This window comes from Sus scrofa, chromosome 7 (genome assembly GCF_054392235.1).
Source record: "Sus scrofa isolate SSC_HxYL_T2T_F1_AM1 chromosome 7, Sscrofa_HxYL_maternal_Yorkshire_Landrace_v2.0, whole genome shotgun sequence".
In the NCBI taxonomy this organism is placed as follows: Eukaryota; Metazoa; Chordata; class Mammalia; order Artiodactyla; family Suidae; genus Sus; species Sus scrofa.
In genome coordinates this window covers 9469527-9497414 of record NC_139389.1, presented here as the reverse complement: position 1 = coordinate 9497414, position 27888 = coordinate 9469527, and the positions used below count along the sequence as shown (strand labels likewise).

General features: G+C 46.5%; 1 protein-coding gene across 20 annotated transcripts in view; it reads right to left on the bottom strand.

Moving 5' to 3' along the window:
* Positions 1-27888, bottom strand: part of PHACTR1 (phosphatase and actin regulator 1) — a 560191-nt gene that overhangs the window by 193142 nt on the left and 339161 nt on the right. For all 20 annotated transcript variants that reach the window (XM_021099751.2, XM_021099756.2, XM_084967373.1 and 17 more), the window contains one exon: positions 23533-23697. In XM_021099751.2, coding sequence (XP_020955410.1) covers positions 23533-23697 — 165 coding nt within the window. The remainder of the gene's footprint in view (positions 1-23532; positions 23698-27888) is intronic.

Genomic DNA, 27888 nt, shown 5'->3' with positions numbered 1-27888 from the left:
CACCCGAAGACCAGCTGTGCTTAAAGTCTGCAAGGGAATAAAAGCCCAGCTCTGCAGTCTTTACAACTTTCTAGGGATCAAATCCTAACTGATGTCCTAGCACCTGCCTATTATTAACCCATGCTTCAAATGAGCCACTGTTCTGCAACCCACTTGGGATTTTCCACCCCGGTGTATCCCATTTGCTCTGTTTGCAAGAGTCTCTCCCCGAATTCTCTCTGTCCAAAGTCTAGCCACTGTTTAAGGACTGTGGCTGTGGCGCTGTGGTTAAGTCTGCAGGAGGACAAGGAACCAGGTCCATCCCTGGTCCCTCTTCTCATGGAGATGTGACGGTGGCAAGATACGAACTTCCCTGCATTTCAAATTCCGCAAATGCAAAATGAAGATAACAGTACAGTGAGAATTAAACAAGAGCATGCACGTACCACATCTAGAATAACGCCCAGCATGTCAAGGACTAGCTTTCGTCTACTATTCACCAACACTTTCACGGGAGTTGGTTATAGCTCTCACCCCTGACCCTGGCAGGGCATTCCGACTCATCTGCTCTTGGGACACCCAAGTTTCCTTTGGAATTTCTTTTGGACCTGTTCTCTGTAACTCTGCAGTGTTTCTTCTTGTATCTGGAATGTCTCTTCTCTCTTACAGAATGTCAACACCCGTTCCAAAGTCCTTGCAGCATCTCATTCTGTCGTCTTTGTTCCTTGTGTTCTGCTAGAATCTCTAGTCCCGCCCCAGTGGGGCCAGGCTCAAGTCTCTAAGGGTAGGAACTGGATTTTTTTCATCTTACTATCCAAGGGCCTAACGTAGTGCTTATCACCGTAGTAAGTACAAAACGAACGCTCACAAAGAAAACAGAAGGCCCAACGTTGAGCCACTAGAAGGCAGATCATCCCAATGGGCAGTACCACTATCACAGTCTCCTCTTGTAGCTACTGGGTGCTCCCCAAGTGTTTGCTGCATGCATGCGTGACAAGGAAAGGGCTGCAATAGCACCAGGCACTAGCATTTTCCAATGGAGACTTTTGGTCATTTCCCCATGCACCAGCTCTCCACTGGAACGGCATTAGGACAATTAACAAATTACTTCTTTTGTGCTTTCAGACACTGTGTACACCTCATGATCACTCATCCTGCAGCCTCAGAATTACTAGTTGCCAGTTTTGTTTCTTCCATTAGAGTGTGTTCAGTGTGGGCAGACTTGGTCTTATTTAAAAGCTCTCCATTGTCCATACCTGGCATTTAGGAGATTTGGAGTGAGGACCTGTGGAACAAAGGAATGTGTGGGAAAAACCTCAACTACACAACAGTGAGCACTGTGAGCCATTAAGCAGCACTGGACAGTCAGAAAAGAAAAGAAGCTCCCTTGCATTTTCAAACCTGCCATTGCTTGGAGTTCCCTTCGTGGCTCAGTGGTTAACGAATCCGACTAGGAACCATGAGGTTGCGGGTTCGATCCCTGGCCTTGCTCAGTGGGTTATGGATCCGGCGTTGCCGTGAGCTGTGGTGTAGGTCACAGACGCAGCTCGGATCCCACGTTGCTGTGGCTCTGGGGTAGGCTGGTGGCTACAGCTCAGATTAGACCCCTAGCTTGGGAAGCTCCATATGCCCCGAGTGCAGCCCTAAAAAGCAAAACAAACAAACAAACAAAACAAAAAACCAAAAACACGCCATTGCTAAGCTGATCACATACCACTGTGATTTCCATGACATAATTCTGAAAAGAATGAAAGTCTTAGCTATGTTCACCTAATCACCCTGGCCTTGGAGGGAGCTTAACTTGCAGGATTTTATCTGCCAAGTCTTGATGCAGGGAGTCAAGAGAGCCGAAAGACCCTTGGGCATATGACCTTGAGCTTCTAAAGCTTTTTTCTAGGGGGTAGTCAGGAAGCCCTGCAGCTTGAGATGACAGAAGACAGATGTGAAATGTGTCCTGGCCAATCTGCGGGTGGGGACTCACAGCAGGCCTGGAAGAGACAACGCTGTGGATTTCCCTTTCAGAAAAAGCAAACCCAGGGTTGATTAAAAAAAAAGGCAAGGAGGGGCTTCCCACCTGATGCAATGGCCTCACTGTGGGCAGATGAAGGCTGAACAAATTGTGCATCTGAAAAAGAGGCTCCTGTTGGAAGAGAGGCCAGAAACAAGCTCGGCCTCTCACTAAATAAACCTGTTTAGTGATCGAACCAAAGGAAGCTCAAATTGATCACAAGTAATGGCATATGGGTTGTTCCCAAGACCTGACCCTAGGAGACAGCGTCCTGTTTCAACACTGGCAAATTAACACGATCGAGCGAAGGCATGGTGGACTGGGGCACCAGGCTACTAGAGTTCAAATTCTGGCTCTGCTCTTTAAGAGCTGTGTGACCTTGGGACAACCTGCCTAATCTCTCTGTGCTTCTGTTCCCTCATCTGCAAAAGAGCCATAAAAATAGTCCTTGTCTTATATGGGTCTGTGATTATTAATAGGAGTTAATAAATGTTAAGAGCTTAAAAAATCAAAAGCACATAAGCAATATTAGGTGCTGATGAACTAAAATTAAATCAGGCAAAAATGTTTGGTTAAAGTGCAGTAAGAATGTCTCTTCGGTAATTATTTTGTAGAAAAGTAACACATATCTATGGCAATCATTCAAGTGCAAGGAAAGGAATATGAGGAAATGCCAAACCCTCCTCCCTTGTCCAACTACAATACCCAGTTCTGGTCCCCAAAGACCCCTACGCTCCTAAGTGTTTCCCCCCTATTTTTGCAGAAAAAAATTAATGCAGAAATCAACATGTCTACATAGAATCGATGCCTTAATAATACTCTATTGAATACTTTGAAAACTGGAAATTCGCTAAGAGTAAATTTCAGCCACTGTTATCAAACACACACACACACAAATGGTAACTATGTGAGGAGATGAAATGCTGAGTGAAATAATCATCTCCTTACATGCCTGTTACGGTTGTACACCTTAATATTTATTTAAAAATTTAAAAGATAAAATGCAGAAGTAAAAAAATAAAAGTATCATCGCTAAACGCATAATTCATCTACTGCTCTGTACCTCACCTGGCGTTTTGCACCCAACGGTACATCTCAGGGTTCTCTCCGTATCTGACGAAACAAATTCTGCCTTAGGCTGTTCTTGGCGGCTCACAGGCACTTTGTGTACAAAAACCACTGATTGATATAACCAGTCATCTACAAAGGGCATCTGTCTTGTTCTCATTGTCTGATATTATAAACAACCTGCAGTGAACAACCTTGTACATCTTAGGGCAAGCACACCTGTAGATGAAATCTCTGGAAACGTACAACTCCTTCTGCCTATGCCCCTCCTCAAATCTGCAGCTTTAATGGTGACCCACTGTCTATAGGACAAAGCCTGGAGTCCTTAATATGACGACCAAAAAAAAAAAGGAGGGGGGGGCCTGTGTTCTGGTTCCTTCTAAGCCCCTCTCTCATGTCCTTCCTACCCCTTGCCTCAAAGTCAAGGGTCTAACAACACACCTGGATGCTTGTGAGTGTAAGCCTGCATTAGATCTTCTTCAAATAAAGACTCAGGGGGGTGATTCATTGAAGGAAACCCAATTTTCATCTTCTCCATCTTAAATAAAGCACTATTACAAAACATCCAACGGTCTCCTCGAATATTTTCTGTTTCTTAAGAATCTTATCTGAGACCATATGTAAGTAATATTTCTTGTTTTCTGCTGGTTTATACTGGTAATGATGGCTAGGTATCTTCCCGCTGCCTCTCACTAAGGTTCTCACGGAAGCTCAGCCGTTCTGATGGGGAAAATGTTTCGAGGGCAAGTGGATTGCGACATTCGTACCAGGAGTTTAAAATAAACCATGAAAGAAGAAACCAGTCCAAAGAGAAGGCAAAGATCACAAGGGCTCCCCCCTGAGGGCCATCTGGACAGACTGTCTCACGCTGGAGCAACCTCGACATTTTAACCCACCCCTCCCAGCTTGATTTCTCAGCGAGCACAATCAGAACCTAACACCACTACCCATTCCTGTATTCCAGCCCTGCTGAGGGCGACAGCAGCACTCTCCAGGTCACACTACAACTTTTCTGGAACGCAAGAGTTCACAACCTCACACCCAACGTGCCCCACAACCAGTCCTCTACCCTAAAGAAAAAAGTACAGAAGAAAAGTGCTACACAGACCAATGTTTGTGGCAGGTTATTTACCATGGCACATTCCCAGGGGAATGTTTTACAGTCATTATCACAAAGGTGACTTGGCCAACCATGAGCTAGAGACCTACTACACCTTAACATGAAGTTAACAAATTGAAGTGAGAGCAAGATAAAATGACATTTATATAATAGGGAAGAACAAATCTGACTCCATATTGGATCTGTTTCATGGACTTGAACCTCTATATTCTATTGCTTCTGCTTTGAGCTAAGAATGTTGCCTATTGCCTGAAATGTCCAAGAGAGCCCATTCTCAAGGTTCTGACCTTTAAGGGTCTACCACTTTTCTTTTCATATAGGGATAAAAAGTTGCCTAACGGAGAAATCACATGTGTCTTGTTGGAGGTTTACAGAAACATCGTAACCTGATGGACACTTGGACGGCTGCAAGAACAAAGGATTCCTACACCAAAAAGTTTGCAACAACCAGCTATGCCCCTCCTCCCTCACCTTGCCTTTAAAAACGCTTCCTTGAAACCCTTCAAGGAGTTTGGGGTTTTTAGAGCACGAGCCACCTATTCGTCTCACATGGTCCTGCAATAAAGCGTTCTCTGCCCCAAACTCTGATGCTTTGGTTGGTTTGCCTCATCATGCATCAGGCATGTGAACCTGCATCTGGTAACATTCCCATTTTCATTTCATCTATGTGAAGTTACTAAGAGCGAATGTAAGCAAATATGTATAAACAAGTGTAATTTGTAAGCGAGTAGGATGGAGGGCGAAGTTTCTACTTTCAAACTTCAATAAAAAAAAAACTTTAATGGAATCCATTCTTTCTGTTTTTTTAAAAAATAAAAACCCTCAGGTTTTCTTATTTAGAATCTAAATATAAAATTATGGCAGTAATTACCTTCCATGGGGATGCAGTTTGTGATAAGGCCATTAAATGACTTTTTAAAAGACATGTAGTTATATATCTACAATTAGCATTCAACACCCAGGAGCCCAGCAGTCTCTACAGAACCACCAGAAACTTAGGCGACCATGGCCATCAGGGAAGGCCCATTGTCCCAAGTATCTCTGCAACCATCTACCTGGCTCCACATCTATCATGTGAAGTTTCAGTCATTCATGAAGCAGGCAAGAATTATCCTCGTTATAATGGCAAATTTTCTGGAAATAAATCTTTCCAGTTGTCCATGCATGAAATAGAATTTTGTGCTGCGGTGGAGAAATTGCATAACTTTTTTTTTTTTTTTAACATAGGAATAGATTATTGTAAAAGTGCCCGCCAGTAGCTGCTTCATCTAATCTTCATAAAGACACCTGGAAATGTAATTAGCATGATACTCAAACTACCCTTCCTGGAGGCTGCCAAGTATTTAAAGGCCCTTGTCACGTGTACCTGTGACAACACGTGCCGTGGCAGTGAGCAGCTTCCTACAATTTCAGAGCCTCTCACGGCTCCCAAGAAACCAGGGAATAGAAACCTCGGCGCCATGGAAGCCAGTGGCTTTTCCAAGGCCACCGATGTGTCGCTGTACCACAGAAGAGACATGCCTGCTCTTTCGAAGCTCACACTTGGCTAATTGGAGTATAAAAATAGACCACACGTTACAAGAGGCTTCTGTGCCGAGATTCTTATCTGCATCTGAACATCATTAACTCCCCTCTCTGACTTCTACGCCACAAAAGACCTCTCAGAGCTCGCTTAATTAGACCTCGCTGGGACTGGACAGCAAAGTCCTCTGGGGCATCTGGGATTCTCAGCCACGTCCTCCGTCCCCAGGTCAGACTGCCACTCAAGGCGCGATCTTGGCACACAATGCTTTCTTTCCCTCACATGATTTCACGAACACATATGATGTTCACACATTTTGCCTCCATCCCATCTTACCCCCGAGCTAACAAAAAGACCTCGAAAACTGACCTTCAGAAGGGATCTGATTCAAGTGTGGGCTCCCAATCTATTTTCCTTATTAAGGTTACTGGGTATTTGTTTTAGTCAAACAAGCTCCAAATCCTAATGGATTTACTGCCTAACATTATTCCCCTATCTCCTACAACGTTACCGGGCAACCAACACCACAAATCAACCTAGACCCCCAAGGAAGTCATTTTTTTAAAAAAAAGACAAAGGGGAGTTCCCATTGTGGTGCAACGGAAACAAATCCAACTAAGAACCATGAGGTTGCAGGTTTGATCCCTGGCCTGGCTTAATGGGTTAAGGATCTGGCATTGCCGTGAGCTGTGGTGTAGGGTCACAGACACGACTCAGATCCTGTGTTGCTGTGGCTGTGCTGCAGGCCAGCAGCTGTTGCTCCAATTTGACCCCTTCCTTGGGAACCTCCATGTGCTGCAGGTGCGGCCCTAAAAAGCAAAAATAAATTAATTAATTAATTAAATTAAATTAAAAATACAAATGAATATACATCATATAGGTTATCTTTCTGAGCCTCAGGAATTCCAGCATTAATCACTGACTCACCACGTCTTATTACCAACATTATTTTGCTTTCTTAAGGAGATCGGCTTTCTAAATTCAAGTGTCTTTAACACCCACCCATCCACCCAGATAGACAAATACTGCAACTTTTTCATGCTCTATACTCTCAAGATACACGGAACAGTGATACTTCCCAGCAGAGCCTAGAAGACTTTGGTGTGAGCCAGGCTTGCATTCAAATCCTCCGGGACTTTGCCATTAACCAGCCAGGGGACCCTGGAAAGTTACTGACCCTTAAGCCTCATTATCCTCATCTATAGAACAGACATGAGGAGTCACTGCCTACAACTGTTGAGGCGCTGAGCCCTGTATCACAGCTAGTTCAGTATCTGCCACGTAATGGGCCTTCAACTACCCCCCGCCACCACTGGTACAGTAGGGCTAATATGCTATTACTACGTTTACAGTGAATCAAAGTCCAAAGGGTGAGGTCAAAGGATTCTGGGAAACACAGAGATGAATATCTACAGGCAAAAATTTCAGAGACACTGTGGGTTTTGTTCCAGACCACTGCAATCAAGCAAACAAAACCATACAGCAAGTCACAGGAATTTTTTGGTTTCCTGGTATGTATAAAAGTGGGAGTTCCCGTCGTAGCTCAGTGGTTAACGAATCCGACTAGGATCCATGAGGTTGAGGGTTCGATCCCTGACCTCGCTCAGTGGGTTAAGTATCTATCTGACGTTGCCGTGAGCTGTGGTGTAGGTCGCAGATGTGGCTCGGATCCTGCATTGCTGTGGCTCTGGTGTAGGCCAGTGGCTACAGCTGCGATTCGACCCCTAGCCTGGGAACCTCCATATGCCGTGGATGCGGATCTAGAAAAGACAAAAAGACAAAATAAATAAAACATAGTGATGTTTACAATATACTGTAGTCTATTAAGTATGCAACAGCATTATGTCTAGGAAAAGGTAAATATCTCATTATGAAAACACTTTATTGCTAAAAAATGCTGTCATCTGAGGTTTCAGTGAGTTGCAGTAGTAACTCCAAAGTTCACTGATCACTGCCACAAATAATGACAAAGTCTGAAATAATGCACGAAGGAGCAAAATGTGACACGAGACAGGCAGCGAGCAAATGCTGTTGCAAAAATGGTGACAACAGACTTGCTCGACACAGGGTTGCTACAAACCTTGAATGTGCAGAAAATGCATCATCTCCGACGCACCATCAAGTGAAGCCTCATGAAACGAGACAGTCATACATTCAGGTGGCCGTGGGGAGCGGAGCCTGCACATCTGTCACCTGTCACCGGGCTGGTTAAGGAACTACAATAGAGGCTTGATTCGAAGGTGTCCCCAAAGTGAATGACGCTTCACCTCAGAGTGTCAGGGTGCTTCTGGAGATCTGAGTCCACTGCTGCCACATGGGTGGAGCCAGCAAATGTCTGAGAGTGTAATGAATTCAGGAGACATTGGAGCTTCCAATGGGACAAATGAGCACTCCCAGGAGGAAAGAGGGAGGAAGAATGAGGCGGGGGGGAGCCGAGGGACAGGAATAAAGGGAGAAGACTGTGTTGGGGGCAGAGAGGAAGTGCTCAGGGCAAGCGGAGCCGGCTCTCAGGCCTGGTCCAGGGAGCAGCAGCAGCAGAGGGTGAGGTCGGCTCCCAGACGGTCAGGAAGGCATCGTGCCTGCCGGTCCGGAGGCTGAGCGCAGGCGCAGTCGAGAACCGGGCACGGGTGGGGGCAGGGAGATATTGCAGGGAGAGGGAAAGCATTATTAATGGAAGAAACTGGCCCTGGGACAAAATTTCCAATCAAGACGTTCAGCAGAGGGGCAGGAGAGGAGAGCGAAACCATTTATTGTTAGGGCTGGAAACAAAGAAACGGAAGCCTGCAAAGATGCCAAGGGGCTCAACTGCCATTCATCAAGTGCACCAGAATGACGACAGTTGGGGGGCCACTCAAAAGCTCATGCGTCTCAGTCCCAGTTTCTCCTGCGGGTTAACTGGCACCTCTGTGCTCTTTGCACATCTGAACTGGCCTCGGGGTCTGCCACTGATGTCCACGTGGTTTTGCAGAGAGGGTCCATGCTGCCCGCCTTGCCTGGCCCAGGCCTGTTTCAGCTCACTGTCCTGGCTGAAGCTGTAGCGGCCTCTCATTTTACTGTCCAAGTTGTCCAGATTTGGAAAATAAAGTACAGGGCACGCCGCCTACATCTTCCTCTGTTTGGGGACATGCTGACTTGCCACAGAGATCTGATGCTCAGAAGAAGACCACACCTTCGCTGTTTTTTCCCCCAGCAACACCCTTTCATAACATCATCACGAGCGCTTTGGCCTATGACCACAGCAAAGGGGAAACCGGATGAAGCACTTCCTCAGGGGCCTTTGTGTTTGTTCACTTAATTGTAAATCCATAAAAGCGGAAAGACTCTAACAGACTAACTTGATGGTCCCTAGGAAAACACGGGGTAAACTCCGGCTTCGTGGAATTGGACCACGCGCCTGAAAGCGAAGCCTGACATCCGGTACCTAAATCAACCCTACCCGCATCTCAGAGGAGCACACCACAACTGTCAGCTGAGAGATACACCATCCAGACACTGACACTTTCAGAGGTCTGTCCTCACGCTTGGATGTTGGTTCGCTTTGCAACGCATCTCCAGAAAAAAGAAATCACGACAGAGAAAACTTGCAAAAAACTTCCTTTGTGCCAGCTATTATTCTAAGAGCCACCGCAACTAACTTCTTTTTCAAAGCTTTATAAAGTGCCAGTCTTAGTGCTATTTTAGCTGAGGCAATCAGAGTACGAATAACTTGCCTGAGATAACTAGGCAGTCAAGCACCAGGGCCTGTTTCTTAATCCCTGATCTTCTGCACCTCATTGCCTGCACTCCCGAGTTAATCTTGGAAATCAGTGGCCAAGCAGACACCTGACAAATGCTGTAAGGTTTGTGTCCTTTCAGAATCCGTTCTGCCAAATGTCTATCCCTAACGTGAGCACCTGCTCCAGAGGCCTGTGTGAGCCTATTTTGTTTTATTTACCTAATTGATTTTATGTACCTAATTGAGTTTGCCAATTTTGTTTCTATGGGCCAAAGAGCCGAAAGACACTCTGTGCCAATGCAAACATAAATGCAATGGTTTGGAATGGTATTTGTTTGCAGCCAGGGCCAATTTATTCTTTCTTAGCCAGTCCAAACAGTGTCTGTCACGTACATGGCATTGAACTAGACACTGTGTGATCCAGAGATGGGTGAGACGTCAACCCCTGCCTCTAAGGACATTCAAGAAAGACATTAGGGCCTCCAGGGTCGCATTTTATTGATGAGCTTCTCTTCCTTCACTTTTCCGCTTCCTGGAGATATGTTAGAACAGGTAAGTATCCTGTAACATCACTGGGAAGTGCAGATCAATGACTGGCTGTAAAGCACCTGAATTACGAGTTCCCAGCCTTGTGGATCCGAAATACGCTATAGGTGATAAGACTCCAGACTAAGCTCAAATTCCAGCTTTGCCATTTCTTTCTTTTCTTTTTTCTTTCTTTCTTTCTTTTTTTTGTCTTTTTGCCATTTCTTGGGCTGCTCTGGCAGCACATGGAGGTACCCAGGCTAGGGGTCCAATGGGAGCTGTGGCTGCCAGCCTACGCCAGAGCCACAGCAGTGCGGGATCCGAGCCGGGTCTGCAACCCATACCACAGCTCCCAGCAACACCGGATCCCTAACCCACTGAGCAAGGCCAGGGATTGAACCCGCAACCTCATGGTTTCTAGTTGGATTCGCTAACCACTGTGCCACGATGGGAACTCCCTGCCATTTCTAACTGGAAAGCAGCTACTTGAAGCCTCAGTGCCTTCACCTGCCAAATGGGGCTAATAACACCACGCGCGTCTCTTGTGAGAATCAAATAATAAGGCCGGCAAAGGGTCATGCATATTTCACATTCAGAGAAAACCCAACAGATGATAGCAACTGCTACTGCTGCTGTCCATACGAAATGGTTAAAGCAAACTCGACCTGGAAAGATGTTAAACAGAAGCCCTCGACAATAGAGTTGGCTGGTCACCGCACTCAGGTACCCACTGCGCCAGGGGCTCTACTCAGTGCAGGGGGACAGAGGGGCAGAGGCAGGCTCCCTGCCATCAAGGATTTTGCAGTCCTGGCATGTAAGCAGACTGCCGGAGAAAGTTCCCTTGGACAGCAAACAGTATTTCTTCACAACCTCCTCTCCCAGGGGGTATGGATTTCCACAACCTTTAGTCTCCGAGAGACGGCCTTTCAAAGAGGGCCATGGCAGTTCCTGCTGTGGCACAACGGGATCGTTGGCGTCCCTGCAACACCAGGACGCAGGTTCAATCCCCTGCCCGGTACAACGGGTGAAAGGATCTGGCATTGCCGCAGCTGGGGTGGAGGTCGCAGCTGTGACTCGGATCTGATCCCTGGCCTGGAGACTCCACATGCCACGGGGTGGCCAAAAATGGGAAAAAATAAAATAAAATAGGGCCATTACGTCTACGTTGCCTTCGAACTCCTCGCTATGTCCTTTGCGGGACATCGTGGATACACAGGCTGACCACACGCAGCCTTTTTTTCTTTTAAGAAACGGAATGTTCCCATCGCACAAAGAAAACGGTGATCCAGGCAGGTGTTGAAAGCCTCACAGCTTGATGATTTCTTATTAAAATCAGATGCTAAATAGTACTCTGATTATCTGCATGTTTGTTTTTCCTAGTCAGGAGACTTGTCATCACTGAATAAAATGTGTGGAAATGTATTTATTTAGCCTCAGTCACTGAGTTGATGTTGCTTTTTCCCTAACGTCACAACCATGTTAAGGCGAATTTTGCATCTTGACACAATCCCACGAATCCTGAACAAAGAAACACCTCCCTACGCTCACATCCGCTTTTGCTGATTACTCTGTATTTCTCCTTTTCCCTCCCAGCTGAACTCCTTAAAAGACGCCTGCTTCCTCCACTCTCACTTATGCCATAACCATATGCTTGCTTGCTTTTTTTCTTTATTGGCCGCCCATCGGCACATGGAGCTCCCAGACCAGGGATCAAATCCCAGCCGCAGTTGTGACCTACGCCGCCTCAGCAGCAACACTGACTTCTTAACCCACTGCGCTGGGCTGGGGATCGAACCCACGTCCTGACACTGCCGAGACACTGCCAATCCCATTGCACCACAGTGGGAACTTCACCGTGTGCTTTCTAAAATCCCAGCCATATGGTTCCTTGAAACCGTTCTTCTCCCCAAGGACACCAGTGATGAGATGTCACCCGACACACCAGCCACATTTCAGTCATCCTCTTGGCAGGACGGGGCAGCAGACCTCCTGCTTTCCTGAACTCTCTCCTGCTCTGGTTAGGGGATACCAACGGCTGCTCCTGGTCTTCCTCCTAACTCGCCAGCGGGCCTTGTCTGCCTTCTCTGTAGATGCCACTGCCTGTGCTCCTAACAGACTGGTCGGTGGTCCTCAAGGAACTGCCACAGCCCCTCTGCTTCCCACCTCACATTCTCCTGTTGCAGTTTTCATCCTCTGGCTTCAACAAATATCCAGGTCCCGTGACTTGAAGATCTGCTTTTCCAGCCAGACCTCTCCTGATCCCAGCCCTCTGTATGCGCTATCCCGCCATCCTGGGTATCTTGGCAGCACAGGAAAGCCAGCTGCTCATCTTGCCCCCAAACCCGATGTAGTGAGTGGTACCTCCACCCACCTAACTGCATGCAGCTACTCAGTGAGAAGCCAGAGCCTGGTTCTTTATTCTGCCCTTATCCCCCACATCTAATCTGTAATCCAGTCTTGCTCAGTCTGTCTCCTAAATACCTCTTGCGATTGTTCATAGCCTGCAGTTCCCAACATCACTGTTTTAGACTAGGTTATCTGCATCTCTCCCCAACAGTATAATCAACCACCTGCTAACCAGCTGCCTTGTTACCAGAATCAATAGGGACACTTAATATTCGGTTTGATGTAACAGCAAGGAGATGTCTTCTTAATTCCCTAACAAGTAAATCTTCTCTCATTACAGACACAAATATATGGAAGTTATATTAACGACTTGAAAAGTTATTTGGTCCCACTCCAAGCTTTCCCCATAGTGTAGAGAATGAGCTTCTCCAAAGGCAAGTCTTCTGATGGCTCCATCAGGATAATGCGTGAGGATAACGTCTAGATTCCACTACAGTCTTGTAAGAACCTGTATGAGCAGACCCCCCCTGCCTGCCTCTTCATCCTCATCTCTCTCCGTTCTGTGCTTCCCCAGCCCAACAACCCCTTTCAAATCACCACTGCTTTCCAAGCTATAAATTGCCCATCTCTCCTCCTCTCTTTTCTAGGCTTTCTTACATTCTGTCCTTTCCACTGGGAGTGAAGACTCCTACTCACTGCCTAACTCCTTAGTTCAACACCCATTTCACTAGGAAACTTTCCTGGTAACTAGTAATTCAGTTGGCTTTGTCTCCTTTGAGTTCTTGGATCCCTGGGCATCTCCTGTCGCTCATACTTTGTTATATAAGTCCTGGCGTAATTACCTGTTTTTCCCTTAAGACCGTAACTTTTGGAAGGAAGGGGACAGGTCTGTCCTCATCGATGCCTTTTTTAAGGAACAGGGACAGCATTTGGCACAGAAATAAGTGCAACATGCCAAGCTGGTATCATTTCCTGCACTCCCTATGGTTTACAGAAGTCTGAAGTCATAACCTCTGGCCAGGTAGATAACATTACCTTATTAGCTTAAAAAAGGGAGCTCTTGAAGTGACCGATAAGGGATTAATTTCCAACGGGTACAAACATCTCATAGAGCTTTATATCAAAAACGCCAAAAAACCCAATCAAAAAAATGGGCACAGACGGTTCTCCAAAGAAAACACACAGGTGGCAAAAACAAACAAAACACCACCATGAAAAGATGCTCAACATCACTCATTATTAGAGAAATGCAAGTCAAAGCTACAAGGAGGTATCACCTCACAGCAGTGAGAGGGGCCATCATCCGAAAGACCACAAACAAAAATGCTGGAGAGGGTATGGAGAAAAGGGAACCCTCCTACGCTGTTGGTGGGAATATAAACTGGTGCAACCACTGTGGAAAACAGTATGGAGGTACCTTAAAAAACTAAAGGTAGAACCACCATGTGATCCAGCAATCCCACTCCTGGGCAGAGAAAATCCCACTCTCCATCCAGAGAAAACTGAGTAATTCAAAGACATACATGTGCTCCAATGTTCACTGCAGCACTCTCTGCAATAGCCAAGACATGGAAGCAACCCAAAGGCCCATCAGCAGAGGAATGGCTAAAGAAGATGTGGTACACAATGCAGCACACAATTAAGCAGCCATAAAGAATGAAATAATGCCAGTCACAGCAACATGGATGCACCTGTAGATTATTACACTGAGTGAAATAAATTGGAGAAAGACAAACATCATATGACATTACATATAGGTGGGATCTAATGCAAATGATCAAAAGAACTTATTTAAAAAACTGAAAACAAACTCACAGATTTCAAAACCAATCTTACAGTTACCAGATGTGAAACCATTAGGGGAAGGGAAGAATTGGGAGGGTGGGAATAATATAAACTCACAACTGCATAAAATAGATTAATGAGAACCTACTGTATAGTATAGGGAAATCAATAGTTTGTAATAACCTATACGGGAAAAAAGAATGGATATATTTATATGTATGACTGATTCACTTGGCTGTACACCTGAAACTAATACACCATTGTAAATCAACGAGACTCCAATACAATTTAATGTTTTAAAAAGGGGGAGCTCTAAGAGAACATTAAAGTAAGGGGTCAAAGGCCTCAACCAGCCCTCTTCCAAGCACACACGTGTCTGGTTTTTTGTTTGTTTCTTTTGTCTTTTGTCTTTTCAGGGCCGCACCTGCGGCATATGGAGGTTCCCAGGCCAGGGGTCTAATTGGAGCTATTGCTGGCGGCCTACGCCAGAGCCACAGCAACGCCAGATCTGAGCCACGTCTGCAACCTACACCACAGCTCACGGCAACGCTGGATCCTTAACCCACTGAGCGAGGCCAGGGATCGAACCCGCAACCTCATGGTGCCTAGTTGGACTTGTTTCCACTGCACAATGATGGGAACGCCCACGTGTTTGCTCTTGATCATCAATGTGTTCAACCTGTTTCAGCTTTTGGCCTGAATGGGAAGAACAGAAACGTCCAGCTCAAGAGGGCTGCCGTGATGACCCAGAGGGCCTTTCTAATGGACACAGCTGGTCTTATGCTGGATATAAAGGCCATGATTCCATTTGGGAAAGAGATCTTCATTCCTACACTAGCAAAAGATGTCAAAATAAGCCTGGAAGTATAACTTTGGATTTAATCCTTCTGTCGAGGGGTTGCACATGTGCCCTGCAATCACACAGCATGCAAGGGACCCCTACATGAGAGGAACTGGCAAAGTGGGCTTAACATGGGGACCAACCATCCTGGCTATCAGATGCAGACTCTTCCGGAAGAGCCAGGACACCATCATACCACATCCAAAGGCAGAGGCCAAGGTAGATGGTCCTCAGTATCCAAGGAGATTTATTCCAAGAGGAACAATTCTAGAGACAGCGGCTCCCAGAAAGGGGCTCCTTGAAACCAGTGGGGGCTAAAGTCATCAGCAACTCCGGGTGCATCAATGGAAGAAATCAAGGAGGCAGAGTGTGGCCCGAGGGAGCAGGGCAGCCAGAAGCCAGGTGAAGCAGTGAGCTAACAGTCCGGGCTTTGGGGTGGCTCTTATACTGGGGTGGGGGTGGCGTGAGATAAGCGGAACCTATAGCAGAAGTACCATCAGTCAAGGGGGCCAGATGAGAAGGCTGGAGTTCCAGGATCACTGGAGTCCCCAAGAATCTTCTACCCAGAGTTACATCCATGTTGTGCTGTATAGAAAACCCCGGGCAAATCAAACACTGCTCCTGGCCCCGGTCAGACCTGTGACGGGAACTCCCAACACACTGCAGGCCTGGCGCTTCATTCTTGCTGGCAGCTGGGTGGGGCTGGCATAAGCAAAACCCAGGCCACCGTGATCAGGTCTCCGACTGTGTGGCAGGGGGACAGGCAACCCATTACACCTACCTGAGCGTTGCTGCTTTATTGCCACACAACTTTACCTGCATTGAGAGGAGTTTTCAGGAGCTGGAGTATATGTTTTTAAAAAGCAACCTTGATTTTATATGAATCGACTAAAATGCAGTACTTTATTGGCCTGAAATTATGATGGACTGAATCATCTCAAGTGGGAAAAAAAAAAGCCACAGAATCTTTTCAAGAAAATATCAATTTGCAATGAGTTGGATGCTAAAATCAGAGTGTTCCTTCTGTTTCTTGATTGAAAATGGCAAATGAAAACAGCACAAAATTTTCAGATAAGATACATAGGTGTTTGGCTATCGGTAGATGGAATCATTTATTTCCCACATTTCTTGATTGCTTTCTTTCTTTCTTTTTTTTTTTTGTCTTTTTAGGGCCACACCCTCAGCATATGAGGTCCCCGGGCCAGGGGTCTAATTGGAGCTAGAGCCACTGGCCCACACCACACCCACAGCAATGCCAGATTCAAGCCACATCTGTGACCTATACCACAGCTCACGGCAATGCCAGATCCTTAACCTACTGAGTGAGGCCAGGGATCAAACCTGCGTCCTCATGGATATCAGCCAGATTCGTTTCCGCTAAGCCACAACAGGAACTCCCAAAGTCTACTGATTTTTTAAAACTCCTCTCAACCCACTGGACCTCTCCTCCCCCCCCACTCCCCTGCCCGCCCTTTTATTCCTTTTTAAGGTCACACCTGCAGCACATATGGAAGTTCCCAGGCTAGAGGTCAAATGGAAGCTGCAGCTGCTGGCCTACACCACAGGCACAGCCATAGCAATTCAGGATCCAAGCTGCATCTATGACCTACACCACAGCTCATGGCAACACCAGGTCCTTCACCCACTCATGCAGGCCTGGGATAGAACCCACATCCTCATGGATATTGGACAGATTCTTAACCCACTGAGCCACAACACAGGAACTCCTGCTACCCCATTTAAAGTCCAATACTATAGGGGGTTGAATGGTATCCTCCAAAGATTGGCCCAAGTCTTAACACTCGTTAATGTGACTTTACTGGGAGAGAAGGTCTTTGCACACATGACATGCTAGAGATCTCTGGATGAGATTATTCTGGATATAGGGCAGACTCTCCATGTAATGTCTGGTGTCTCTGTAAGAGAAAGGAGACGGAGGTTCGAGACACAGAGTGACGAGGCAGGAGGGCCATGCGACGACAGAGGCAGAGGTTCGAGCTAGGCAGCCGCAGGCCAGGGATCACGAAGTACAGTCCCGTCACCAGGAGAAACTACGAGCAAGGCATGGGACAGACTGTCCCTTGAAGCTCCCCAGAGGACCAACCCTGCCCACACCCGATGCTGGACTTCTGGCCTCCAGAACTCTGAGAGGTCACGCTCCTCACACACGGCCATCACTCTAACCAACCTATGAAAGCAAATGACCCCAAAGTTACAAAGCCGGCTCAGACCGCTCCTTTGCCTTCCGCATCGTCAACAGCCAACTCTGGGTACCACGAAGTTGACCCAAACACGTATCTCAAATGAGAGTCTTTTTTCTGGCAGTTTCCCACCCCACCCCCACTCCTCCAAACCTATCACTCTTCCAAAGCACGCTTTCTTTTTAAGTTACAATCTTTTTTCATTTATTTTTTTTTCCCGCTGTACAGCATGGGGACCAAGTTACACATACATGTATACATGCTTTTTCCTCCCATGGTTGTGTTGCAATGTAAGTAACTAGACATAGTTCTCAGTGCCACACAGCAGGATCTCATTGTAAATCCATTCCAAGAGCACTAGTTTGCATCCGTTAACCCCAAGCTCCCAATCCCTCCCACTCCTCCCCATTCCACCCCCCACCCCACCCCCGGCAGCCACAAGTCTATTCTCCAAGTCCATGATTTTCTTTTCTGCAAAGCACTCTTTAAGGCCACACTCCTCACTCTCCATTCTCCAGCCACTGGTCTTCTTTGCTTTCCTAGATTGCTCAACCCCTGCCTCTTCCACCACAGGGCCTTTGCACATGCTGTGTCTGCAACCTGGAGTTCTAGCTTTCTAAATTCCTACCCCTCGTTCAGATCCCAGGTCTAACTTCTCTCCCTCAGGAAAGTTGTCCTGCTTCCTCTGCCTAAGTCAAGCCCCCCACTCATTCTTCCAAGTGCCTTCCCTTCGCCATTCTCATCACAACTGAAGTCTTCACCTTTAAGGTTTGCGACTGCATCGCCTGCCTTTCCAGCGACACCGTGCAAGACACGAGCTCACCAACAAGGTCTAGTTCAACTCACAGCCACACCCCCAGGGCCGCAGCCAATTTCAGCATGTGGAAGAGGCACATTTAAATTTTTTAAAGTTTCTCTTTTTTTTTTTCCTCTTTTTTTGCTCAAGGCCCTAGGGATGCAGGAAAGCTTAGAAGCACACAGCAAGTCTGGGTGCCTTGTAGATTTCCAGGGCCAACTTCTGCAGCTTAAGATTTTCCGTCAAGAGGAAAGAAGAGCATAACTCAGTGGGATCTTCACAGTTTATTCCTGCCAGTTCTGCTTTTCTATAAATACAGGCTTCATTTTCAAGGAATCTGGAGAAGATGGCTGCAGTTGACTATTTTGGGAGAGCCACCGTCGGTTCTATTTCAGAGGGGATGTTGTCATCTGTCTTTGCTCCTGGGGCAGGTGTGGGCATGTGGACACCTGTGGCTGACCGCAAAGAAGTTGGACATGTCAGGCTGTGTGACCAGCCCTGGGGGACACAGTGAAAGGCCCGACAGGACCATCTCCCCCAGGACGCGTTATTTTATGTTCCGTCCATTCCTGTCTTACTCCTACTGTCTTGTGTGATGCCTCGATGCTTCAGAGAGAAGTCCTGAGTCTCGTAATGCTTTCACCAGCATCCACGGCGCAGTGCTGGAGGCCTTTTAAGGACACCAGCCTCCAGCTTAGAATAGGAAGATGTCTGAGCAGCATGGGACACGGGGATCTGCCTTTGAAAAATTCATGGGACTGTTGATGCCCAAACTGAGCAAAATGTTGAGCTCATGATTTTCCAATGTAGTTTTCGTCTTGCTAATACAGCTTACGAAGCAAGATGTCTGGGTGCATCTTTGAAAATGCTGTATACACATCCTGTAGCTTGAGGTACAAGACAACTACAGCATAGCTAATTATGGCAAATTATAAATGTAGCTCCCTGTGGAAATAATAGCAGGCCAAGTATGCAATGTGTTAAGAGCCTTTCAAGTATTCAGGAAAAGACTCCAACTTTAAACACAAATATATAATATAAGCTTAATATCTGGATTTACTCTTTGAATTTAAAATTGTGGGAATTATTATACATATGAAAGGACAATATATATATACACACACACACACGACAAATATATACATACCAGCTAAACTTGGCCAACCAATTAATACTCCCACAATCAGTCACTTTTTTTTTTTTTTTTGGCTGTGCCCAAGGCATGCAGAAGTTCCCAGGCAAGGGATCGAACCCAAAACATAGCAGTGTCAATGCCAAATCCTTAACCATGAAACCACCAAAGAACTCCCTTGATTTTCTTGTATATGTAATATTTGATTCTATCTATAGTTAATATTAAATATCTATTTAATATTTAATACTTTGCATTTCAAAGTATTTCTTGAACATATATAGTATTTGTCATGCTAAACATTCTTAAACTGTCCATTTTTTTCTCCTTGGGGATAAAAATCAGCATAGAAAGTCTCTCCTTTGCAAAAAGAAGGAATACTATTTCCAGATAAGAACAAAAAATACTACAGTGCAAATCACTGACTTAGGAAAAATGAACTAGAAGAGCTTGTTACACAGCTGTCAACCTATCATGATAGATGGATACCCTGTAGTCTAGCCTTTATTTTCTCTCATTCAGGAGCTGACTGTCTCTTTAAAATAAAACCACATACAAATTTCACACTCAGCTGCCAAATGAATCAGTCTGGCCATTGAGATCACAAGAACTTGCTAAGAATAGTTAATAATAAGAAGGATTAAAGTTGCAATTTTGCCTGTTTTAATTTTTTCTTTCAAAAGAGTTTTTTGTTTTGTTTTGTCTTTTTAGGGCCACACCTGCGGCACATGGAGGTTCCCAGGCTATGGGTCTTAATAGGAGCTACAGCCACTGGCATACACCACAGCCACAGCAACACAGGATCCGAGCCGTGTCTTCGACCTACACCACAGCTCAGGGCAACGCCAGATCCTTAAGCCACTGAGCAAGGCTAGGGATCGAACCCGCAACCTCATGGTTCCCAGTCAGATTTGTTTCCGCTGCGCCGCGATGAGAGCTCCCCCAAAGAGTTTTAAATGAAAAAAAATTTCGGACTTTTAATGGTGCACAAGTACTTTGATGCTATTGTATTTGCATCCCACACCTAAGAGAAAATCCTAAGACTTGGAGAATAGTCTTGTGGCTGCCAGGGCGGGCAGGCGGGGGGTGTGGGGGGAATCGGGAGCTGGAGGTTAACGGATGCAAATTATTGCTCTTGGAATGGATTTACAATGAGATCCTGCCTTGCAGCCTTGAGAACTATGTCTAGATACTTACATTGCAACACAACAATGGGAGGAAAAGCTACGTATACACGTATGTGTAACTGGGTCCCCACGCTGAACAGTGGGGAAAAAAAAAAAAGTCAGCACAAGGCTTCAGGTGCCTTTTTACACGAGAAGCATCAGCCCTTCGCCTCACGGTCTTGCCAAATGGATGAAGCAAAGCTCTTGGATGCCAGGAGCAAATACATCTACCACGCCAGCCTTCAGGCGGGTAAATGGCCCTTTTTTAACTGTATGTTTGTATCATTATAAACCGTTTCATGGAAAAGTCAGGAAGACCGCTGCAAGGAACTTGTAGCATCTTCGTTTCATTTTTTCCAGTGCTAAGAGAACATTCCCTACTTTCCCACTCTGTGTTCTCTTTTAACTGAAGTACAGCTGATTTCCAATGTTGAGTTAGTTTCTGGTGTACAGAAAAGGGATTCAGTTACACACACACACATCCTTTCCCCATTATAGTTTATTACAAGATATAGAATATAGCTCCTGTGCTACACAATAATTTCCTATTTATTTTTTAATTTTTTTTTTTGTCTTTTTAGCTATTTCTTGGGTCGCTCCCGCGGCATATGGAGGTTCCCAGGCTAGGGGTCGAATCGGAGCTGCAGCCACCGGCCTACGCCAGAGCCACAGCAACGCGGGATCCGAGCCGCGTCTGCAACCCACACCACAGCTCACGGCAACGCCGGATCGTTAACCCACTGAGCAAGGGCAGGGACCGAACCCGCAACCTCATGGTTCCTGGTCGGATTCGTTAACCCCTGCGCCACGACGGGAACTCCTCCTGTTTATTTTATATATATATTTTATATATACAGTGGTCTGTATATATTCATCTCAAACTCATTTGTCCCCCCACTTGACTGTTTGGTAACCTTCAGTGTGTTTTCTATATCTATTAGTCTGTTTCTGTTTTGTAAATAAGTTCATTTTATCATATTTTAGATTCCAAATTTAAGTACTATCATATGGTATTTATCTTTTTTCTTTTTCTTTCTTTCTTTTTCCTTTTTTTTTTTTTTTTTTTTGGTCTTTTTAGGGCCACACTTGCGGCATATGAAGTTCCTAGGCTAGGGATTGAATAGGAGCTATAGCTGCCGGCCTGCACCACAGCCACAGCAACATGGGATCCAAGCTGCACAATGCTAGATCCTTAACCCACTGAGCAAGGCCAGGAATCGAACCGGCATCCTCATGGATACCAGTCGGGTTCATTAACTGCTGCCAGGGATCAAACTGGCATCCTCATGGATACCAGTCAGGTTCATTAACTGCTGAGCCATGATGGGAACTACCTAAACTTTTCTTTCTTACTTCACTTAGTATGAGAGTCTAGTTCCATCCATGTTCCTGCAAATGGCATTAGTTTGTTCTTTTCTATGGCTGAGTAGTATTCCACTGTGTATATGTACATCTTCTTTATCCATTCATCTGTCAATGAACATAATTTAGGTTGTTTTCAGGTCTTGGCTACTGTTTTCTTTTCTCTCTTTTTTTTTTTTTAAGGGCCACACCTGCAGCATATGGAAGTTCCCAGGCTAGGGGTCGAATTTGGAGCTGCAGCTGCTGGCCTATACCACAGCCACAGCATTACCAGATCTGAACCCTAGCTGCAACCTACGCTGCAGCTTGTGGCAATGCCAGATCCTTAACCCACTGAGCAAGGCCAGGGATTGAACCCACATCCTCATGGATACTAGTTTGGTTCTTAACCCACTGAGCCACAACAGGAACGCCATGTCTTGGCTATTGTGAATAGTGCTGCTATGCCTGTTCACATGTCTTATTCACGTTCCCTAAGAATATGTTTCATTTCGATTTCTCCTCTCCAAGGCAATGATCTGAGTGCCCCTTTCTGATTCACTTGGGGGGCGGGGGGATGCAGAGGAGTCATCCATTTAGAGTTTTGCTGGCCTATAAATCTCTCAGGAGAGTTTAGAAATGAGGTGAACGACCTCCATGTTTCATGACACCCTACGTCTGTCCCATGACCAAGAGGGTGGAGAATGCGGTCAGAGGAAGACATTCGGTCGGGGGAGGGACCATTGAGAGATTCATGGAATTAAGAGGTTCATTCCAATCCCCGGAAGGAACAAATTACAGCAACAGGGCATCGGGGTTTCCATCTAAGAAACAGAAAGCGTGAACTGGGGATGTCCACCATGAGAAATGATTGAGATTTCAAGACTTTGTGCAACTTTCCTGTGTTTGCTTCTCTTGCATTCCCCAAAGCAACTAGCATGACAACTCTCCGACTTGTGAACTTGTGTTCTGGTCCAAGCAGCAAATCATCTCCTATTTCACGGATTGGAGGTGAGCCAAAGGCGAGGAGGACCAAGAACAGAGGGGGTGAGGATCCCGCGGCGGAGGGAGAGCAGGTGGAGTCTTTGAGGATATACAGGAAGAAAGAAATACAAGCCCCGGAGTAGCCCTGGGCTTATAAATACCGACCTCAGGACAAAACAAACACAAAGCATCTGCACAGCTCCTCCATCATCGCAGCTCAAACCCAACAGGGTGAAATCAGAATTCCGTGTTTCTTTCCCCAGACATCTCCCTCTGCAATAGTCTCCCTTATTAAAAAATATCTGCATAATATGCCACCATCAACACCCCACAAAGATCACATAAGGTACTCTTCTCACCCCATCTTCCAGATGGGGAAGGGAGGGTTACAGAGCTAAACTGCAAAGTCATGCAACTACCAAGTTTCACAGCTGGGACTTGAACCCAGGCTGTCTGACTCCAAAGTCTGTGCTTGTCACAACTCAGCCATTGTTGACTTCCCCAAATTCCTGTGCTGTCCCCTAGGCTATGAACCATACAGTTTTCTTTGTTATTACATAATGCTTCATTTTTTCAAGATCGTTCCTCCATGAAATAACCCATTCCTACCTGCCAATGATGCTCTATAACTTACTTTCTGCTCTGTGTTGATTTTTACTGGCGCAGTGAAAATACGGGTGAAAAATAAATGCACTGTCAACACTGGAATGAAGGCATTCAACTATGGGGAAAGTGGATTTCCACATTCAGGTATTTATACAGAAAATAAAAGTAGTGGTTTTTTTTTTTTTAATTGAAAAACAAGACCGAAAAACCTGACACGAGCAAGCCCATAGGATCTAAAAGCCATTCCCAACCACACTGAAAAATTACTAAATGCAAGAGCTTGATTTTTTTCCCCCTTTTGGTTCACACAGCTCGTGGTAGTTAAATTCTACTAATGACCATGCAGACTTGGAGCCAACAAGCGCTCAATGAGAAAGAGAGAAAAAAATAACCTTACCTGCTGATGTGTGTTTGAACTTTTCGCTTTTCTTCTTCCTCCACTTCCAGGGCTTGAAAATCCTTCCCAGGTTGGCAAACTTACTCCTTCTCCGGATGGGTGGGGTGTGGGTCCCTGGGACAAGGGAGTCAGAACGCATCGCCGCCAGCCTCTCCACTTCCTCAGCTTGTTTTTGTCGAGAAAGAGATGGAAATAAAGAGAAAGAAAGTGTTAAAATGGGAGCCTCACAGATGGCCAAGGTTTTCCATGGTTACAGATAACAGAAACCACGTGACGGAACTTCCGTTTCTCTTTTTGCCTTTGGGAAGGGAAGTCATGCCAACGTGTTCTAAAGACTGGTGACAGTCAGCCCAACCCGAGGGCTTCAGAGCACCCTGACCTTAACCCTGGCTTGAGAAGGAGGATGAGGAGGTGCAAGGGGTGGAACAGGACCCTCTGGACACGTCGGACGCTCCCCCAGGAGCCACGGATGGGGCATCGGAAGAGTCCAATGACAGTCAAGGCAACTATGGGTCCGGCACTTTCTCAAGTCAGCCTTGGCAGCTGCGGCCACTCCAACACGGTCAGCTGAGACAAGAGGGGGGGGAAGCATCCTTCCGCCGTCTATTCCCACGCCCGTGTCACCACCGCCCGCGACGCTCCTTCCTCGGACCTGCGGAAGCCCTGGGATCTGCAGAGCAAGTGGCTCCCCCTCACCATCCACTGACCGATTTTTGAATCACTTACACATCCTTGGATTTTCCAACTGCCTGAATTCCTCCAGGTCTTTGGGGTCCTGGTGCTTTGCTTTCATAAAAGGAAAAAAAAAAATGTCTTGGCCATGGAGAGCTGAGAGTGGCGTTAGGTACTTCTAGACGAATCCCAACGACTGGGCCTTTGAGGACATGATGACTTTGAAACGTGTAAAGCCCAGCAAACCCTTTCCGAAGGGCCACAATCACTTTGACCTCTTTTATCACGTGGACTAAACCAAACTCTTTTCCAATGTACGTGAGCATTTACAGATCTCTGGGAGGTCAATAGACCCTGCCTCGAAGGTTTTGTTTTTTTTGTTTTTACCATCGCACCTGAGACACACGGAGGTCTCCAAGCTAGGGGTTGGATCAGAGCTGCAGCTGAGGCCTACACCACAGCCACAGCCACGCCAGATCTGAGCTGCATCTACGACCTACACCACAGCTTGGGGCAACACTGGGATCCTGAACCCACTGAGCAAGGCTAGGGATCGAACCTGCATCCTCACAGAGACAGTGTCAGGTCCTTAACCCACTGTGCCACAGTGGGAACTCCTGGATGGCATTTTTTTTCTTTTTTTTTTTTTTTGTCTTTTCTAGGGCCACACCCGAGGCATATGGAGGTTCCCAGGCTAGGGGTCGAATCAGAGCTATAGCCGCTGGCCTGTGCCACAGCAACGCGGGATCCAAGCCACATCTTTGACCTACACCACAGCTCATGGCAACGCCGGATCCTTAACCCACTGAGCGAGGCCAGGGATCGAACCTACATACTCATGGTTCCTAGTCGGATTTGTTAACCGATGCACCACAAAGGGAACTCCCCCGGATGGAATTTTTATGACAGGAATTATCAGAGAAAATCACCTCCTTGGCAAAATCAAGAGGCTGGGAGGGACTTGTCTTTCCAGAAAGTCCAATTACATCCAGAGCTGTGACCAATCCAGAAGCACTCGCCTGGGCCTCCTACACTATCCTTCAGAAAAACCTCCTAGGAAAAGGAACCCTAGGACACTGCTGGTGGGATTGTCAATTGGTGCAACCACTGTGGAAAGCAGTATGGAGACTCCTCAGAAAACTAAACATAGAACTACCATTGGATCCAGCAATCCCACTCCTGGGCATCTATCCAGAGAAAACCCCGACTCGCAAAGACACATGTACTCCGATGTTCACTGCAGCACTCTTTTCAATAGTCAAGACATGGAAACACCCTAAATGTCCATCGACAGAGGAGTGGATCAAGAGGATGTGGTACATAGACGCAATGGAATATCACTCAGCCATTAAAAAGAACGAAATACCAGCATTCTTAGCAACATGGATGGACCTAGAAATTATCATACTAAGTGAAGTCAGCCATACAATGAGACACCAACATCAAATGCCATCACTTACATGTGGAATCTGAAAAAAGGACAGACTGAACTTCTTGCAGAACAGATGCTGACTCACAGACATTGAAACACTTATGGTCTCCGGAGGAGACAGTTTGGGGGGGTGGGGGGATGTACCTGGGCTGTGGGATGGAAATCCTGTGAAATCAGATTGTTATGATCATTATACAACTACAGATGTGATAAATTCATTCAAGTAATTAAAAAAAAAGTGAAAAGAAAACAAAAGAAAAACCTCCTGGACTTTACAACACAGGCTGTTCCTGGAAGCTCGATCTCACAACCTGATGTTTCACCTGCTATCATCCAACATGGTTTAAACTCGGCAGATTCAATCATTCCACAGACACATATGGAACCTCAACCATGTGCCGGGCAGTGGGCTATGGTCACAGATGATGACGGGATGATAAAGGCTCCTGGGCAAGACGGAAAGGACGCAGATGAATTTGAGAGACGTCTGGGAAGTAAATAGGGGGCCCGGTGACCGACTGGGTGGCTGAGGGAGAACAGGCAGATCACTCCTGAAACCCACGTTCATGTCAGTGGCGTGGCCCCCTTCAGTCATGGAAACAGAGAACTCGAGGGGCAGGCGTTTGGGGGTGAGGGCAGTAATGACTTGGATACGTTGCATGGCGAAGGCACTTAAACCTTTGACTACCCGGTTCAACTTCTGACTACCTGGTTTGACGCATGGGTAGCTCCTCTTTTTTCTTTCTTTTTAGGGCTGCACTGCGGCATATGAAAGCTCCCAGGCTAGGGATCGAATCAGAGCTGCAGGTGCCAGCCTACACGGCAGCTCACAGCAAGACTGGATCCTTAACCCACTGAGCAAGGCCAGGGATCGAACCCACAACCTCATGGATGCGAGTCGGTCTTGTTACCACTGAGCCATAACGAGAACTCCCAGGAGCTCCTCTTTTCCACTGTCTTAAGGGATCCCTTAATACTGTGCCAGACACTGATTCTTTCTGGAGCAGGTGCACAGAAGAACTGGACGCAGCTGGGCCGAGTCTAGAGGAGGAGACAGAAGCATCAATGTGCCTCTGGGGGTGGGGTGGGAACTCCATCACATTCATTGAAGACAAGAGGAGAGAGGGGCTAACTCTGCTTGACAGAGTTGGAGAAGACACCCCAGGGAACTATTCGAAGGAGATACAAATGGAACAGAGAGGCTGAAAGGACACAGCACATCTGGGGGCTGCAAGAAGCCCAGGGAACCAGGAGCATCAGCAACGCTAAGGGGGGATGGGGCGCTGGCGGTGAGAGTGGGGAGGGGTCTGGGGCGGAGCCTGCATACCTTCGGAAAGTTTATTGGGCGTTTGGATTTTGCCCTGTATACAGAGGGAAAAGGACAAGAATTTGAAAATGGGAATGGACGTTATTACAATCAACACGTCTCCACACAGAGGGGTCACTGTGTTATGAGTCTTAGGCTATGCCAGTAAACAACACAAATAAAAACGCCAACTCGCGGAGCTTCTCCTGGGAGGGAGGATGAGGAGCAGACAAGACACAGTCAAACTAAGTCAACTGCTTAGGGGAGAAAAGCGAAGGTGGTGAATATGGTACGTAGGTGAGATCACGTGCGCCCAGGTCGGGAAGGGGCTTGAGCTGTTGAGAAGACTCGTGACCGGGACACAGCGCGATCTGTTTCTTCGGAATATTATCCTAACAGCGATGGAACTTTGAACTGGAGTGTGGAGAGACAGGTGGCAGACGAGGAGGCCACCACGTTTATCTGGAGGCAGTGACTGGACTCCAAGTAGAGCAGTGACAGAGGGGACACAGAGCAAAGATGCCATCAGGCGGGGGAGGGGGGAGCATCAACCCATCCCGGTACTTTTCTGGATAAACTTGGAGGAGGACAAGGACGCACGGGTGGTTCAAGGTTTTGTTTCCCGTGACTCAGGAGATAATGAAGACTTTTTCCACGAACTCTGATTATAAAGGGAAGAAACAGAACAGGATGCTGCTCAATGATGATGAGGGCTTTGGGGCCAGATAATGAAGTGTTTTTGTGTTTTGTCTCAAAGTCTCTGGGACTTGCCTTTTTTTTTTTTTTTTTTTTTTTTTTGCTTTTTAGGGCTACACCTCTGGCATATGGAGGTTCCCAGGCCAGCCGATCTAATCGGAGCTACAGCTGCCAGCCTACACCACTGCCACAGCCACACTGGAGCCTTAACCCACTGAGCGGCGCCAGGGATGAAACCTGCAACCTCAAT